Here is an 18,369-nt window from a genome sequence, read left to right as displayed (position 1 = left end):
ATACAGTAAATTCATCAATGGCAACAGCTTATCCCTTGCACCAAATCCATGACGGAGACGTTACCCACGCGTTCCCGGCGTCCCGTGCGTACTGACCTTCATCCTGCCGACTCATCAGGATACGCACTATTTGCCGCCAAGGGCAACGACCTGTGTTAGGTAGTCACGTAACTGCCGTTATCGCCGTCCATTGTCTGCTAGAGGTGTTCAATCATTATTTGACGTTAAACTGTCTGTACTTCCAAATGTAGAGTTTGTACGATGTCAATTGATGCATGCATGTTTAACAACTTACATAATTAGTGACACGAATTATTGTGAAAACTGCAAACAAGCCGTATGAGGATAGAGATCCTAGAGTAGAAAATTAAGCCTTTTCGTAGAGCCTCCATTCTCACAGTCAAAAACTACACTTGTGATGACTAGAACTACATGGCAGACCTGTAAATAAGTGATGATACAGATATTCATTACTTCAAACCAGACTCAACCGAACTGTCCCACGCACTTACAAAATGGATCCTGTACAGTCAAAGATCGTCAGCATAACAATCAAAGTGCTTCCTGCATTTTGACGGATGCGGAGAGGAAAACGCGTGACTCAGCTTCAATCAGTGTCTTTCGGGCGGCGCAATTGGCGCGGCATCCCAAACAAGACACTTGCTCATATTTCCTTCAAACGACGCACGATTATATTGTCCCACCGCGTTAGGGCAAGCGCTCACGTTCGCGCTCATTCTCCCGTCGACCTAGTGTTTACCGAGTTCCTACACGGCATATTGCGAAAACGAATTGGGCAAAGCAGACCATTCAGGTATGTTTAACTTTTCAAGCTGTTGCAAATTTCAGAAGTTTCGCAATTGAAACAGATGTGATTTAAGATGCTTTTTAAAATACCCCACATCCATAAACGTAACAATTGTACGTGAGGTGTAGGCGAGACGCTTACGATAAGCGCAATCGAGTCGTGAATCAGTCACGGGATTAAATACATAACCGGTAGTTAAATGCTCCTAATATGGCCCAAATAATATTTTCTGCGCGTGTCGACATAGGACGCAATTATTAACTTAATTGTGTACTGAGTGGGTGACCCATTGTTTGTGGTTTTGTTGTTGCGCATATCACATGCGCTATCTATGACCTGTCTTATTCGTTATTTATTCCAATATTTCGTGATCTCAATCGAAGTGACACAGATTTCTTAATAAAGGCGATCTTGACAGAGCTGCCCCAATGTCTATTGTCAAGTGGTCGCCCAATCATCGATCACAAATGTCGATATGGAACTTCTACAATAACTGCACTGCACCTACTTATTTTCTTCGTCACGATTCTGTCTGGACGTTGCGTATCAAATTCGAAATATGACATTTGGATAAGTGCTATCATAGAGAAAGGATCGATGACCGAATTATTGATTTCGTTAGGTGTCCGATTCTAGCTTTGATCGACGAGGAAACATGTCAATTAATTAATTAAATTCGCATTAATTTAATTCAAATATCTGATGGTTGAAATGTGAAGTTACTAGATCAAAAAATAATTCGTTATTTACACCTAAACACGGAACCAAAGATTTTCTTGACTAATTTATACGCACATCATTTATTTCATGGTTCATCAGATTCACTGGCGATGGTAAGTTTGATTAATAACGGTCCGAATCAAAATGTCATAACCACATGTGAATCTTGACCCGATGACCCTAGATCATATCTGCGATTAGACAGATAATATCGAGAAAAATACTTTTGAATTGCGTCATTATGATGGACATCATCTGTGTCAGTGACTTTGTATACATGGAAAGCGTTTTTCACAGTAGAGCGATTTTCAACTTCATTACTATAAGAAAATATACTAATAAACCGAAAACATTTTAAATATCATACTTACGTAACATCGTTTACTTTTACTTGATCACCTAATGGACATGGCGCACAATTTTTGTTGAAGATGCCAAAAAAAACTACAAAAAATTAGAATGAATACTGTATTTTTACTTTTTTGATATCTTTAAAAATGACTGAAATATTCAAGCTCAAAGTGCGCTCTTCCGCTAGGAGCGATTTTCCGCGCGGATTTTGAAAATGTGACGTAGTAACATGAAAAGCTGCATGTAAGATATTATCTGTGTACAATGGTTAGAATGGTTAGTAGGGGAGCCGAAGCGGGGATTTCGGGACTTACTAAAGAGTGGCAGACTAACATACAAGGAAATACTTTGTACCTGGTTGATTACCTTTAAGTATGAATTTTTGATATAAAACGGCATTAGTTCTTATGCCTCTCACCCAAAAGATACCTCAATTAAGCCCAAATTTGAGACCGCAGCCAAACTTTGAGTGACGATGGAAACTAGCCTAGATTGAGGACACATGAAATTGAACTTCTGCTTCTTCATTGATAAAGACTTATCATTTACCATACCTTATCATTTTGTATTCCATTTTCAAGTCACTTTTTTTTGCTTACTGTTTAAACAAAACGTGGGATTTTTTTAAATCTCAGGTCTTTTGAACGCACATCTGAACGATGTCTGGTTTTAATTTCTTCAGTTACTCCGTGACCATGGCGCTTGAAACAGTGCCGAAATATTGGAAACTCAAAAGTAAGGTACATGGTAGCAATCCCGTCAGTAATAATAATAGGAAAATGTCTTGAAAAATAAGTAAATCGTATATTACTTTATGTAACTAATTTTATTATGTATCATACTTATAACTAATCACTTCATTCGGAACTAGAAAACGATTCGAAGGATTCCACTTTTCTTCAATAGATGATCAAGATAAAGAGGTATTTATTATAAATTGCTCTTCCACCATTTCAATTATTCTATCTTACTTGATGAAATCTTTTTCAATTTTATTTACATGGTCATAACATTTTCACCATTCCTCTGCACCAATTTGTGAGGTACACCTGAAACCCCCGATATAGCAGCTATTATAAGAATAATATTTAAAAAAACCCTCCTTCTGACGCAGCTAGGTAATAAACTAAATGTATCCAATTTCACTCCAACTTACTGTCAACTCAACGACGCGCTTTAAAATCAAAGATTGACTTTGAATTATGCCTTATTTTACAATACACATTGAAAACAATATGACTTGCTTGAGCTTTTTCGACTTTTTCACAAAAATAACAAATAGGCATGAAGAGATTACAAAATTTCTGCAGCGACTGACAGTTCACTTGATTTACTTTGATTTACTTTGCCATGAGATTCTGGTACACATAGGTGTACCAGAATCTTATAAGTTTAGTTTATCTTTTCATTAAATGATAGGTATAGACCTAAACTAAACTTTTTCAGCACAACGAAAATCTGTTTTGGCGCGTAGCAATGCAACGTGACAACTGCAGTTCGGACTTCTTTATACGTCCACTACACATACAATAAAATTCGAACTATCGCACATTTTTTCTTTTTAATTCTAATTCAGTAAAAAATGTTTTTGAAACCTCCATTCAAAATTCAAAAGTTATTATCATATGACAGAACTTATGACCAGACTATGTACATTGAATAAAATATTTTTCTTTTTATCATCAAGCTTAGCAGTCTAATAAGGTACTATGACACTCGAGTTAATCCACATTCAGCACCATAGCCTCCCCTTCTACAAGGCCCTCTACAAATGTCAAAACGTCACTTAACCCTTTTAGCACCAGTTCTTTTGTTTTTGAGAAGATGTACCCAAATTTTTATATCAATTTAATTATAGTCCAGTCGTTTGGTACAAAGTAACGTGGTTACCTGGAAAGTGTTCCGGGAGTTTTGAAAATTGGTGATTAAAATAGATTTCGCTATGCTCTCTGTTAGTCTGTTAGTTAAGTGTGATTGCCGCGCTCGTTGCGAAATTGGAAAAATTCTGCCTTAGAGAAGATTTTTGATAGTTACATTCTTTCCTATTTCGTCGTTACAGCCAAATGACGTTCACTGCTGGACAAAGGCGAGAGGCCTTTGGGTTTTCCATAGGTAACAGTATATGATATAATGAACAGTCCTGCGCTGCCCGCATTCAGGTTCTTCCCGCGACCTTTACCAGATCGTCGGTCCACCTAGTACGAGGCCTGCCCACGCTACGTCTTCCAGCCCGTGGACGCCACTCAAGAAATTTTCTGCCCCAATAGCCATCGTCTCTACGAGCTATGTGTCCCGCCCACTGCCACTTGATTTTAGCAATTCTGCGTGCTATGTCGGTCACTTTAGTTCTCCTGCGAATCTCCTCATTTCTGATTCGATCACGCAGGGAAACCCCGAGCATAGCCCGCTCCATCACCCTTTGGGTGACTTTGAGCCTTCTTATGAGGCCCATAGTAAGCGATCACGTTTCAGAACCTTAAACTTTCCTATTTATTTCATGACTAGCCTTTGCCTGCGGCTTCACCCGCGTGAAATTTAGTGTCACAGATCGGCATAAATGATAGCCTATATGTTAATCTGGGTTACAAACAAAACAATAATATTGTACAGTTTCAACAAAATCCGTTGAGTACTTTTTGCGTGAAAGAGTAACAAACCTGAGACACAGGAATCTTCCTAGTTCAGGTATCAACCCACCAACATTCTTACTTTTTGTTTTTCCTTATTGTTTGTTATCATAATATTATCTGTTATGTTGGTGAGAAATAAACATTACTTTACTTTATTTTAAACTTCCAGACATCCAAACTTTCGCATTTATAATATTAGTAGGATACAATTATGTAATGTAGAAACAAACAAGACAAAAAAAATGTATACTTCATCAACGCGAATTTTTTTATACTTCAGCATATTTAGGACACCCGGCAGCGTGTCCTGCCATGATCAAAGAAAGAAGAACTCGCAATTTAGCAGGTACATTAATTTGACTGTTTCACAACTCTAAACCTATTTAACTTACATTACATGAAATTTATCACATTTATCAAAGCTTCTTAGCTTGTCTATGTCCCAAAAATTATGAAATGAAAAAAGTAGTTGTCAAAAACCTTTTTAAGGCGGATTTTTTTCAATAAGGCGGGCGCGCGCGCGGCTATAAACGAGGTCACAAAATTCGGAAAGAACATAGCGAAATCTATTTATTCACCAATTTTCAAAAATTCCGGAAAACTTTCCAAGTAAAATTAACAAATAACTGGACTACTCGTTATTGAGCACAGAGACACAAACTTGGTATTTTTCCAGAAAATTTATATTAAGTGCATAAATGTAAAAATGGCTTCATAGTGCATAAAATTGGCAATAGGTGGCATAATAATGGTTACTTTTCAACCGACTTCAAAAAAAGGAGGAGGTTCTCAATTCGACCCGTATGTTTTTTTTTTTTTCTATGTTTGTTACGCGATAACTCCGCCAATTATGAACCGATTTGAACAAATCTTTTTTCGGCGTATAGGTAATACCTCAAGGGTGGTACCATTTAAATTTAATAATAAAAAAAACAACCCCCAAGGGTGGAAAATTGGGGATGAACTTTTTTATACGCAATATCTCCGCCGATTATAAACCAATTTGAACGATTATTTTTTTGTTGAATAGGTATTATTAAAAGGGTGGTTTCATGCGAATTTGAAGAAAATATTTCACCCCCAAGGGTGGAAAATTGGGGATGAACTTTTTTATACGCAATATCTCCGCCGATTATGAACCAATTTGAACGATTATTTTTTTGTTGAATAGGTATTATTTGTGTTCACGCATTTGAAGTCGGTTTTTTTTTTTTTTTAAGTTATTTAGCACCTAGTTTGAAATGTGATTGAACGATGACAACTAACAACAGTTGTCAGTTAGTTAAAATTTTATTTTAGTTGGAAAAAGACAAAAAGTGGTAAATGGGTTAACGTGCGGGGGCTGCAAAATCATGTTGTGACGTCACGCGCGAATATTGGAAATTTTTGAAAATTTTAAAAAGTCCGTAAACTTCTCGAGGCTCTATCTTCGGTAATACTGGATGGATTGAGGTGAAACAAAAACTAGTGTAATGTGTGTGATCTAAACTTTAAATTAAGTCATAATTTAACTTAATATTACAACTTATGCGTGTTGTCCATTACTAAATACCTAAAGAAAAGAAAAACGCTACTAAAACTTATTAATACAGATCACAAAAAATAGTGGTTTTCCAACAAGTCTTGACAGTCTTCAGGTGATCGTTGCAGATTATTGCAGATCGTTCGTCTTCGTCGACATTTCACGTGCAATTAAACCTGAAAAGAAGAGCATTCGAACTAAATTGGTCTCTACTATTTCCTTTGTGAGGTCTCCTCCGCAAAATTTCAACCGAACCCAGTGCTCTTGATCGAAGACAAATTAATATCGAAGATTTATCTACCAATGCTATTGGTAGGAATGATAAACAAAATATCAATGATATATCGAACTGATCTTGCAGAGTAGACCCCTATTTACGAAGTGAAGTTCGCTGTTATCTTTTCAATCACAAATAGGCGCGTATTCGTGGCCTCCGGTAACACGGTGACCGCCATCGGGCGCGAACACACATCATCGCGCGATGACATAACGGACTGCGCCGGCGCAAGTACACCGTTAGTACTTGTGCACTGTCTACTCAAACTTTCTTATGTCCACGCAATAGGGTCCACATTTCGGACAATGCTGAACATTACCGATATTTGTTCATGGAGATCAAACTGCCGACAGCTTTTAAAGGTGAAGTTAGTCTATATTGACATAAGGTAGTGGCTGAGTTTGTGTTTTCCTAAGGTATGAAATCACTCGCCCATTTTGGAGGCCGAATTATGTTGTTAACAGAATACTCGTAACAACATGAAAAGGTGTCACATACAAGTACAATTGCTTGCATAAAATACTCTAATTTATTGCTTTATCTTTTTGTTGGTGGTTTTCACGATTCTACGTTACTACTACGAGCCGTTGACAGCTTTCAGTATATCGAATTTCTATTATACATTGGTATGCTCACACAATGCAAGACGTTTTAATTATTTACTCAATACAATCCAGCATTAATTTGTATTGTACTCCACTACCTCACTTTTATACCTTTAAGAAAATCCAACACAATGTAACTTTCTCGGTACCCAATTGTGTAACATGTAAGCACAATATTCAATGGACTAATGTAACATTTATCAACCGTAACCCAATAATTTATTGTTCCGCATTAAATCAATAACTTATAATTATGAAGACGTTACTGAGGCCGTTAAGCAAAAGGTAATTATGTAACTGGATGCCTCCTCAGTCATAATTATATCAAACAATGTTTTAAAGGTTTTGGTATTATTAAACCTGACACCTGTCTTAAATTAATGAAACAACAAGTAATTATAGTGGCGAATAGACCACTCTTGTCTATGGATAGGGCGTAATAGATTACATAATCTAATTAACCAAATTGTGAATGGAGCGAAATAATGAACTCTGATGAGCATCTGAACCCGACTCTATGTTTGACTTGCGCCACTGGGGTCAAACTAATTTAAAAAAAATTGCCTACTGAGATGATGGCCCCAATAACTTGAGTAAAAAGTTTCAGATGCTGTATTTGCATAGGTTACTTGACATTTTAAATTAATTGTAGGTACCTAATGCTTATTTTTAACATTTATAGTAAAGTGCGAAATACTAGTCATTACTACAACAACATAGTTAAATTATGCATTAACTACCCACAATTTATTCTGTCCCTACATGAAATACACAGATATGCAGTAGTAGATGTGATTTGGCAAACAAAATATAATCTGATGTTCCGCTGTATAAGGCCTACTAAGTTTGAAGCAGGCTAATTTGTGCCATAGCTAGAAGAAGAGTAGCACAGCATCGTTACTTGCCAGCATACATTACCAACATATACGTCATCTACTTTCATCAATCATCTTGTTGCCGACGCGTCATAAGAGCTTTCTACTCGACAATTGCCGTCAATTAACGTACTTGTCTCGTAACAGGCTACTTGTTCCCGATATGTCAATCTTGCACAGCTTCTGTACAAACAGAAAATTAACAACGTATACAACTTTAACAAATAAGGTTACACGTTTCCCTTTAGTTAATAACACCATCACTTACAAATTTTCCACTGTTTACTTTTGTACAAGATCATTATTTTCAAGTTAACTCTATTAAATCTTGTTCATTGATTAAGCTGTAAAATTTGTTTACACGGAGTTTGTCAATCAGCATAATAATAAAAGTGAAGTGGAAATAAATAAGTTAAATCAAACTAATGCGGTCAGGTGTAATTAAACCTACAATGTGGAAATATCAAACGACAAAATAATAAAAAAAACATTAGTTAATAAGTAATAAACGACACCTCTTGCGTTAAAACTAAATTAATTACCAGAAACACTTAATTTAATATTACTGCTTAATTTAGGAAACTAAAACAAAGTGTTGTCATAACAAGTTTACTAATTAAATGATAAACTAAAATATATATTTTATAAAGACATTATCAGTGCTACTAGTAGTTTCTTGACAAGCGTTTCATCACTCGCAGGTAACGATGCAATTTATTTACCGGTCTATTTCCATGTTACATTTCAACAATTACTTTGTTTGGTGAAACATTTTAGGCTTGGAACTCACTATCGAGGTCTTTGCTATATTAAAAGGAAAATTAGACAAGGTCAATTTACATAAAATCATATTGAAAAGGCTAATCGGCAACTTTCAGGTTGACATTCACTCAAAATTAGATTTAAATCAACAAATAGAATTTTCAGTCAGCTAAAACTTGAATTGTCCTTGATTAAGTACAGAATCATATTATTGTTAGTTTTTAAACATAAAAATATGTGATTCCTGAGAAAACATTAGAAACAAACGCAAACAAACATTATTTGTAACAACGAGTAAGAAACATGCATGGAAAATTTATTAGTACGAAACACGTCTGTCGATCCGTCATGTTAGTTTTCATTGACATGGTGATAAGCGCAAAAAATCACAATATTAGTTTGTACTTTTTAATCAACTTTATGTAAGGACGACGGTACACCAAGCTAAACACTGCGGAATGTTAATATTGTAGTAATATGCCGCAATTTTGCAACAATACAAACTGATTTGCTAACGGTTTACGCATTTAAAAACAATTTTATGTTCAATATATTTAATTTGAATATTTTATTATTATAATAACTTAACAATAATAAATTGATAAATGATAGATTTGCTCGATATTTGATAACATACAGGGTGGCCAAAACAGTGAGGTCTAAAAGAAAAATTTAGATTCCTTACATCGAGGTGTACCTAAATCACCCCCATGTATGAAATACGATTGTGCTTAGTTTAGGAGATAGAGTTAATTTTGTGATATTTTAAAATTTTATGACCTGAGTCTTTAAACATTTTTATCTTTTTTTTGGGTTGACTTTTTTTAGATTTCTTTTTTTCGACAGATTTGTTATTAATTGCAGATGTTTGAAAAAAATAATCACCTAAAAATGTTTAAAGCCTACTAGGTCACAAAATTTGAAAATATCACAAAATCAACTCTATCTCCTAAACGATGCACAGTCGTATTACATACATGGGGGTGATTTAGGTACACCTCGATGTAAGGAATCTAAATGTTTCTTTTAGACCTCACTGTTTTGGCCACCCTGTATATAATACAATATTTGCCCGCGGCTTCACTCGTGTGAAATTTAGTTTGTCACATATCGTCATAAATTATAGCTTATATGTTATGCTAGGTTATAAACAATAATACTGTAAAGTTTCATCAAAATCCTTTCAGTAGTTTTTGCGTGCAAGAGTAACCAACATCTAGACATCCAGATATCCAGACATCCATACAAACTTTCGCATTTATAATATTAGTAGGATAATATAATATCAGATCGATTTTAATACGCATTCTTGATTTGTTATTCGTTCTTTTTATTAGCAACGGTGATGTGACCAGTGAGAAATGTAACCACAACTTAACTGTGGTATTAAACTGTTTAGATTGTTAGTAAACAAGTAACAAAGGCTGTATCGGGCTCTAATTACGAGTCCACAGGACATGGCGCAACGTTTTTTTCATCAACGTAGTAAAGGCTGGCTCGAGATCAATCCGTAATTGAGCAAGTTTCGCATTTTGCAAGGATATTTTTATTCGACTTCTGTTCGAATTAATTATAAACTGCAAATGGTTAAATACCCAACTTAAGTAATAAAATATGTCTGTTGAATATAGTTCATTTTAGGTTTACGAAATGATAGCTGTGACGGACAGTCAAATCTAAAATTGGTTTCTGATTAGGCTACTGTACCGTTTCTATTTTATACTCATACTGTTTATTTCCTTAATAAAGATAATCATAACTTTAAAAAAATAAATAAAACCGACTTCAAATGAGTGAACACAAATAATACCTATTCAACAAAAAACAAATCGTTCAAATTGGTTCATAAATCGGCGGAGATATTGCGTATAAAAAAGTTCATCCCCAATTTTCCACCCTTGGGGGTTGTTTTTTTTATTATTAAATTTTAATGGGACCACCCTTGAGGTATTACCTATACGCCGAAAAAAGATTTGTTCAAATCGGTTCATAATTGGCGGAGTAATCGCGTAACAAACATAGAAAAAAAAAAACATACGGGTCGAATTGAGAACCTCCTCCTTTTTTTGAAGTCGGTTGAAAATAAGAAAAACAACTGAATGAAACGCATGAATCAGCATCCCATCAAAATACATTTTGTGGGAGTCATGGGGATTAAGGTCTAAAAGGCATACGTTCAAATTGTTTGAAACGTGGAACTCTACCATAGCAAAAGTATTTTGCGTTACAGACTGTGTTGTATGTAGAGTTCCGTCAATCCGCCCTGAATACACCTACGCATATTATTTATTTACTTTGTCGAAGTTTACTTTTCTATGTTACATTGAAAAATATTAATTGATTAACCTGAGAAAGTCTACGGAGAAACCAATAGCTTTGTAGCTTAATTACATTAGGAAAGCAGTTGCCTTGGTAGGAAAAGTTTTCAATTCCCATCGGTGCTTTTTTCAATGTGAAATATTATTAGCATTGTTGATTCTAATTAAACAATACAACAACCATTAATCTAATTAGCATCGTTAAAACAATATAGGCGTAGTTTTCTAATCAATACAAAACATGATTGTTCATATTTCAGTACCTTCTGAGGTAAATGAGTGAGACGAATATAACTCACAATATCTTTGGCTCTTCGATATATTAAGGCTGAGTTGCACCATCTTACTTTAACTTTAACAAACGGGACTATGCCCACCTCTCGTTCCCACTGTTGCAACTCCTGTGTAGCCAGGATCTACAGACTGACCGCCAATAAAAACCCAAATTTCAGAAATCTGTCAAACTACATACAAAAATCACCGGTTATTGTTATTGTTACGGTTAAAATAAGGTGATGCAACTCAACCTCTCTCACTGCTTTGTGCGCAAATGAATAAGTTGAGTGTATCTCAATATTATCGAAATCTATTGATAAAATCGATAAGCCAGTTAGACTGCCCAACTAGCGTGTTAGTTGCGTGCGCGCAGGCCGTTCTAGACCGCGGTTCTGCTCCAGATTCGTCGGTCCACCGTCTTGCATAGGAAACCACGCCCTACGACAATCTGACACAACCATTGCAACAGCTTTCACGCTATCGGATAACATTCACCACTATTATGTTAACTGGATTTAGGGCACTGATTATTAAATAGCCAATATGACACTTATCTGTCCTTTAGTACTATTTTGTAACTGCAATTCGAATGATTGGATATTTTATTCTAAATTTATGTACGTTGATTGACTAACGTTTAATGGATTGATTGAATAATAGCATCGTTAATGATCGAACGCAAAAAGGGTTAATAAAAGTAGTGCTACTTTCTATATTGGACGTGAATCGTGCAGATATATATTTTCTTTTATCGGCTGTCAATAATAATATTTGCTTTCACACTTTGATGTGTTGTTACATAAAATAAAGACGATTGACCCAATAAAAGTATCACGCCAACAATAATCCAATGTGTGCTAATCAAATCGTAATGTAAGCCGAAATACTATAGATACATTATTCGTAATAGCTTTCAAAATCGAATTGGACAATCTCGTAATATAACTAATTGGTATCGGCAACTAATTAGTAAACTTTTAGATCAAAATCAGCGCGGACTATGAAGTCGTCGCAAAATTAAATGTAATCTTGTCAAATCGAATATTATTATCGAATTTTAAAGCCTTAATTATAATTATTGGTGGCTTATCTATCCGCTCCAGTAGTTTTCATTCATATCTCTATTTCCCACATATTAAAAATTCTTATTCAGAAACAATGTTTTAGCATAGTTTCGTGTTCCACTTCCTCTATTTCGTAAACTGGGAGTATTCTTCGCGTTTAATTATTTTTATTGTTATTATGTAATTTTGGATGAGGCATATTGGAACATTTCATTGTACATTTTTAATTGTAAGTGTCGCAAGCCATTGTTGTGATCAGCGTGCGAACAATCTGACCGCCTATTGTTGGTCGTATATCATTGTTTGCTTTAAACTTTTTGGAGCACAAGAAAGCATCGATTACTATTTAATCGATCAAACGTTTAGATAAGTTACAATGAATGCCTCGAGCCAGTAATTAATACGTTACTCGTACCTAAGCTACGGCTACACAATGCGTTCTATCTCGATTCGACATCGGCTTAGGTCGCAAGATTTAATTGCCAGTTCCTGACAAACTCAATAAGCCTTTATAGTAGAGTGGAAACAGGTGCGAATACCTCACTAGCTACCTATTAATGCTTAAGTTCAAACCGAATGATCCCCTGATGTTAACCGAAAGTAAATAGAGACAAAATACTAGAAATCACTTAAGAAGTATTTGGCCCTCCCTTAAGAGGGCAAATGTGGTATATATCGGATTTTGATATTCAGCAAGCAAAGATATTAGTTAAGTTGTTGGCGACAAGTCTATCAAAGAGAAATTATCCACGCTACCCAAATGTCGTCATTAGTCCATTGATTCGGTGGTTTTCCCACGCTCCAACTTTGGTTTGCGGTCTAAATAACTTGCTTGTTTTTTTCCCCCATCTGGCACCATTTCCTGACTATATTCTATTTCTATTTGTTACTAAGTCATATTGTTTCTATTTTCCAGATGCGGCGGCAGGCTCGGATCTCAGCCGGCGGCGCGCTTGTGGTGCGCACCGCCTCCGCCCTGCAAGGTGTGATCTTTTTATAACATAATACCTACCTATTACCTACCTACGTATTGTTTCATCCTACTCATAATGAGATTCTATTGAAATTCAAGCATTGTTTTAAATTGCTTTCACATTGATTTATTGAATTTCAATATCTGGATCACTTGTTTTCCTATTTTGAGAGTTTTCAGATCAAAATCTGTATTGTTTGAAAGTTTAAGGCTGGGTTGCACCATTTTTAACTTTGACAAACGTCAAAAATCTGTCAAACTCCATACAAAAAGCACCGGTTATCGTTATAGTTACCGTTAAAGTTAGGTGGTGCAACTCAGCCTAAGAAATAAGCAATCTAAGAACACTAACTTTACATTAGATTTCGCGCAGGTCGACCTACCTAAAATTTATCACAACACTATTGGATAAGATTAGTCGTATTTTCTCATCATTATTATCATCTTTGTTCCTTGGACTAAGTAACGTGTATTTAACCAGTACCTACACATTTAAAGTCTTCATTACACGGAACGTTATTAAATTGTGTCTTATTACGTTTCAGTTTGGCTGTGGTTGCTGATATTCATATTCCAGAATGAATTTCGAATATCAAGGTCCATTAAACCCGGGGTAAGCATTATATCATACACTTTTTAAACCAAATTACACATTTATTGAGGATTCCGTCAACTGGGACCGCAATTAACTGGGACCGCGGTCCCAGTCGCCGGATGCGTAAAAATTAAATAATTTTCTTCCGGCGACTGGGACCACTCATGGATTTTAGTACTGTACCGATTTTGGATTGAATAATATTTTCTTTAAAGTTATCTATGAGTGGTCCCAGTCGCCGGAAGAAAATTATTTAATTTTTACGCATCCGGCGACTGGGACTGCGGTCCCAGTTAATTGCGGTCCCAGTCGCCGGAAGCCTCAATTTATGAGGTATATCCTAAATTGCAATTAATTAATTGGTAATATTATATGCTTAAGAATAATTTATAATTAATTGGAAACATACATAAAATACCTATTTATCATCATCTAAATTAGTACCTATTACAGTAATTTTCCACATTCTCTCTTCAAATAATCTACAACGGCAATCTAGTGCAGTCGCTTAGGGCAAGGATAGGTAGTTAAGCATGTTATTTTACATTAGAAACCGTCGGGAACACATCTGTAAAGTGTCTGGATCCGAAGTAATGACGTCATTAAAATGGCAGACGATGCATTTTGAAAAATGCAAGTATTCTTATTCTATGAACCCTATATGCACATTAGCGGAAGAATGGTGGGGTACATCTTCGTGGATGAAACGATCTGTAAATGTTGTTGTAAGAATTTCAGTAGGCCAATAATAACCCTTCCCATCCTTACACTCTATGAAGACACACTCAGCATTGTAATAAAATTTTAATCGTGTTTTTCTCCCAATTCCAGTACTTGGACTTCGACAATCTACCCGAGACGAATTTCACATGCGCGGGCAAGGTGATCGGCGGCTACTACGCCGACCTGGAGACGTCCTGCCAGATGTTCCACGTGTGTACTGTTGGCCAGCAGGACGAGCCCATGGATATCAAGTTCCTTTGTCTCAATGGCACTGTGTTTGACCAGGTACGTCCCGCGAAAATTTTAACATGATTAAGTTATAGACTAAGAGCTGGTGAACGCTAGACCTACCTACATCATTTTATAAAACAATCTTTTGAGGGTAGCTGCCAAAGCCACGATGACCCAAACTTCATAATGCACCAACATTCTAACCAATATTGGGAGCATAAGCTGAGAAACTTTCAGCTTTTATAAAATGACGTAGGTCTGGCGTTCACTAGCTCTTAGATTTTGTGCTCTAATGCCCGTTTTCACCATCAATCCTTAATTTTTAAGTGACCCCTATGGTAACACATAACAGGAACTTTGTTTTCATAGGGGTCACTTAAAAATTAGGGATTGATGATGAAAACGGGCATAAGTCTATTATTATTACACTGGGATGCTGCTTCTCATCTTTTCTTTGCCTGAACTTGATACACTCCCGCGGGTTTCATCACATAAGCTCACAAAATCACACCACAAGAGTGCTATATATGTGACCTGTTGACTTGAATTAATTTAAAATGCCCAGTCTTAGAGTAGGCGCACACCGTTGATTTTTAGTTGGCCGATAATTGTGCCCGATTTTAATTTGTATGAAGAATCGGCAAAATCGAATCGGCGTAGTGTGCGCACTCCCATACATGCCCATACTGATCAACTGCCCGACTAAACTATCGGCCGACGAAAAATCAACGGTGTGCGCCTACTCTTATGGTTTAAGTAATGAGCATTCAATAACTAAACTTTTTTTACCGAATCATACGATAGTTATGCTATTTTCTAAGGTTCTGCTGCATGTTTTACTTAAAAAAAAACTGTAGTAATACGTACTACGAGTATGTTACTATCAATCTTACATTTCCTTAGTTACGAAATTATTTTTGGTGATAGCTGTAACTGCAGCTTTTATACAATTGTGTTATAAATTATGCATATAGACAACATTATTACTTATAGAGATGTAATTATTCATTAATGCAATATTATTTTGATTTCAGGAGACCAGAGTATGTGAAAGGGTAGATGAAGTAGATTGTACAAAGTCTGAAAAGTTTTACAGTTTAAATTTAGAATTATATGGTAGCACTGCACCTCCTATTATACAACCAGAACAAAATAAACCTCAAGCTGAACCAACAGAACAATCTCAACAACATGCTAAACCAAGCAATGAAGAAGCTGATCCTTCGATAGACGAAACTCCTACTACAACTCAAGATAAAACACAGGGTCATTCCTCAGAAGTACCAGATTCTACAGAAGACCCTGTTCAAGAGTTCAAAAAAGATGAACAGCCATTCAACGGACAGCCCTCGCAACCACCTCTCCCGTTATCCGAACATGATGAATTAACCGAAGGTAATGCTATTGATCATAATTCTATTTATTAAAATAATAATTAAAAGTAAGTAATTTCTAAGTCTGTAAGGAAATCCTTAGTTAATAGTTGCTTGCAGCATTTTTTTAAACAAAATGTATAATCTTTAATCCCGTTTTAATTCTTATTTTCATCCTCTTACAGAATATCAAGATGAAGACGAAGAAAATACCGAATACGAAGAAGATTACTCCCACTCCCAGAGCTCTACAAGTTCAGTAGCCCCGACCACGACAACTATAGCAACGACCACCACAACGAAACCACCGCCGAGTTCCGCAATACCGCCGCCGCCACCTTCTATCAACCCATCGCCGCTGCCCCAACTAATATCGTCGCCATCACCAGCAGTGTCGTCACATTCCCCATCATCCTATCCCTCACTGGCACCATCGGCTTCACCAGGGCCAACGCTAGACCCATCCCTGCTGTCTCCACAAGAATTTATTTATCGACATCAAGGACCAGGATCTGAAGCGATATCATTCCAACGAAATAGTTTTCGACCGGCAGATGGAGTTTACATCACACATGCCCCACCACAACAATTTGATCACTTCCAATATGAGTCATCACGAACTGCACCGCGACCGGCGGCACCCAGGCCTGCTGCTTTTGTACAACGACCGCAGCCAGCACCTTTTCGACCGACGACGCTTGATCCTAGAGACCAGTTATTAAGACCTGGCCCCACATTCCAGTCATCTGAGAGACATGAGACGGCGGTTAAGCATAATAAACAACCATATCCATCACCTCTGCCAGCTCAACGCCCGTTGCCATTCAATCCTTATTACTATGATCGGAAAAGAAGTGATGATTCTTCCCCTGAAGATAAATCTTCGCTTTCAGCTCGATCAGTGCCACCACCGATCGTAACCGAACGACCTCCGACTAAACCAAAAAGTCCCCCGCGAGTTATCGTCACTGCAAGTGCGTCCGTCAGCGATAGTAATGGAAAGAGACTAAATTACACTGTCGGCAATGTCGTCAGTGCGGTGAAACCTATAGTGCCTATAAACTATGACGACTATAAAGAATCTGATCTAATATTCGACCCATTCTTTCTCGATGTGCCAAAACTGCAAACTCGACGTAAAACTAGATCTAATAGCAAAAGTAAAGTGTTCACAGTCCCCGCTACCGCTACCGTGTCTTCAGAGACAACTTCGGCAAAATCTGCTGTAACAACATCGCCTGTTACATCACGAGCGACCACGACGGAAAGATCTACTTCAACCACTACTCCAACGACAACGACTGCATGGAACCCGAACGATTATGTCGACGATAATTACGAGCCGCACGCTTACGTACCGCCAGTGCCTCCATTAGCAATATTAGTGCCGCACGATCGCAATAAATACAGGAAACAAGATAGGCAATCGATCAACGACCTAGTCGAGGAAAATTCTCGTCAGGAAAAGTCGAAAGTTGGTCGTGCGGAGCAGCAGTCTAGGCCGACGTCGACGTCTGCAGCGCAGACAAGCTCTAGTCAAAATGTGGGGACGGAGTCGGTGGCGCCGCCCGCCGCCGCGCCGCCCCCGCCGGCGCCGCTCCCGGTGCCCGCCTGCGCCACCTCGCGCTCCACTGACTGTCGGACTCGTGCCTAAAATTAGCTCATTTTATACATAGATAGTTCCATAATTAGATAGGTAGTGAATTTTAACAATTTTACGAGAGAAGTAGCATCGAAACTGTTTCGCGCAAAACACTGGAACTTCCGTGAAACATTTTAATGCAAGTGATTTGTACATTGATAACAGAATCGTTTACGCCTAGTATATTTATGTCTCAAATTAAGACCATTGTGTAAATATATATTTTTAATTAGAGATGTTTCTACCACTGTGTTTAAATGTTGTCATATTTTGTGTCTAGCGATATTTATGGATGTTTTTGTAAATATCTTGAATTAAACGTTTCTATACTGATTCGTATCCATTTATTTTAACTCGGACTTTATAGAGTCAAAAGTAATATGTAACGCTGGATGCAGGCCGTTTCCAACCAGCCAATCTGGGAATCATAGGAGGAGGCCTATGCTTAGCAGTGGACGTCATGTCCTGTTGACGATGATGATAAAACATTTCCTCCAGGGTATGACCCGGATTCCACAAAGGCGGTGCCGAGCGGAGCGGAGTGGAGAAATGTTTAGAATACTTATTCAATCAGATTTAATTGTTTCCCTTTTATTTCCACATCTCCTCTCCGCTACGCTCTCA

At 37.0% G+C, this 18,369-nt stretch overlaps 1 protein-coding gene across 1 annotated transcript; it reads left to right on the top strand.

Annotated features, from left to right (window-relative positions):
* Positions 1-737: 737 nt before the first annotated feature.
* On the top strand, positions 738-18,078 carry LOC135071098 (mucin-2-like). The gene is made up of 6 exons (XM_063964859.1): positions 738-814; positions 13,125-13,191; positions 13,727-13,794; positions 14,608-14,784; positions 15,765-16,125; positions 16,289-18,078. The coding sequence occupies exons 2-6, from the start codon at positions 13,125-13,127 to the stop codon at positions 17,755-17,757; spliced, it is 2,142 nt and encodes a 713-aa protein (XP_063820929.1). The 5' UTR covers positions 738-814; the 3' UTR covers positions 17,758-18,078.
* Positions 18,079-18,369: the final 291 nt, after the last annotated feature.

Source organism: Ostrinia nubilalis, chromosome 4 (genome assembly GCF_963855985.1).
Source record: "Ostrinia nubilalis chromosome 4, ilOstNubi1.1, whole genome shotgun sequence".
NCBI lineage: Eukaryota > Metazoa > Arthropoda > Insecta > Lepidoptera > Crambidae > Ostrinia > Ostrinia nubilalis.
This window is presented reverse-complemented; position numbering and strand designations above follow the sequence as displayed.

Bases quoted from the DNA above. Each gene is read 5' to 3' on its own strand.
- LOC135071098 (XM_063964859.1), top strand. From the start codon at position 13,125: ATGCGGCGGCAGGCTCGGATCTCAGCCGGCGGCGCGCTTGTGGTGCGC. The intron at 13,795-14,607 runs GTAAGCATTATA...TCCCAATTCCAG, and splicing joins CAAGGTCCATTAAACCCGGG to TACTTGGACTTCGACAATCT. The intron at 14,785-15,764 runs GTACGTCCCGCG...TTTTGATTTCAG, and splicing joins ATGGCACTGTGTTTGACCAG to GAGACCAGAGTATGTGAAAG.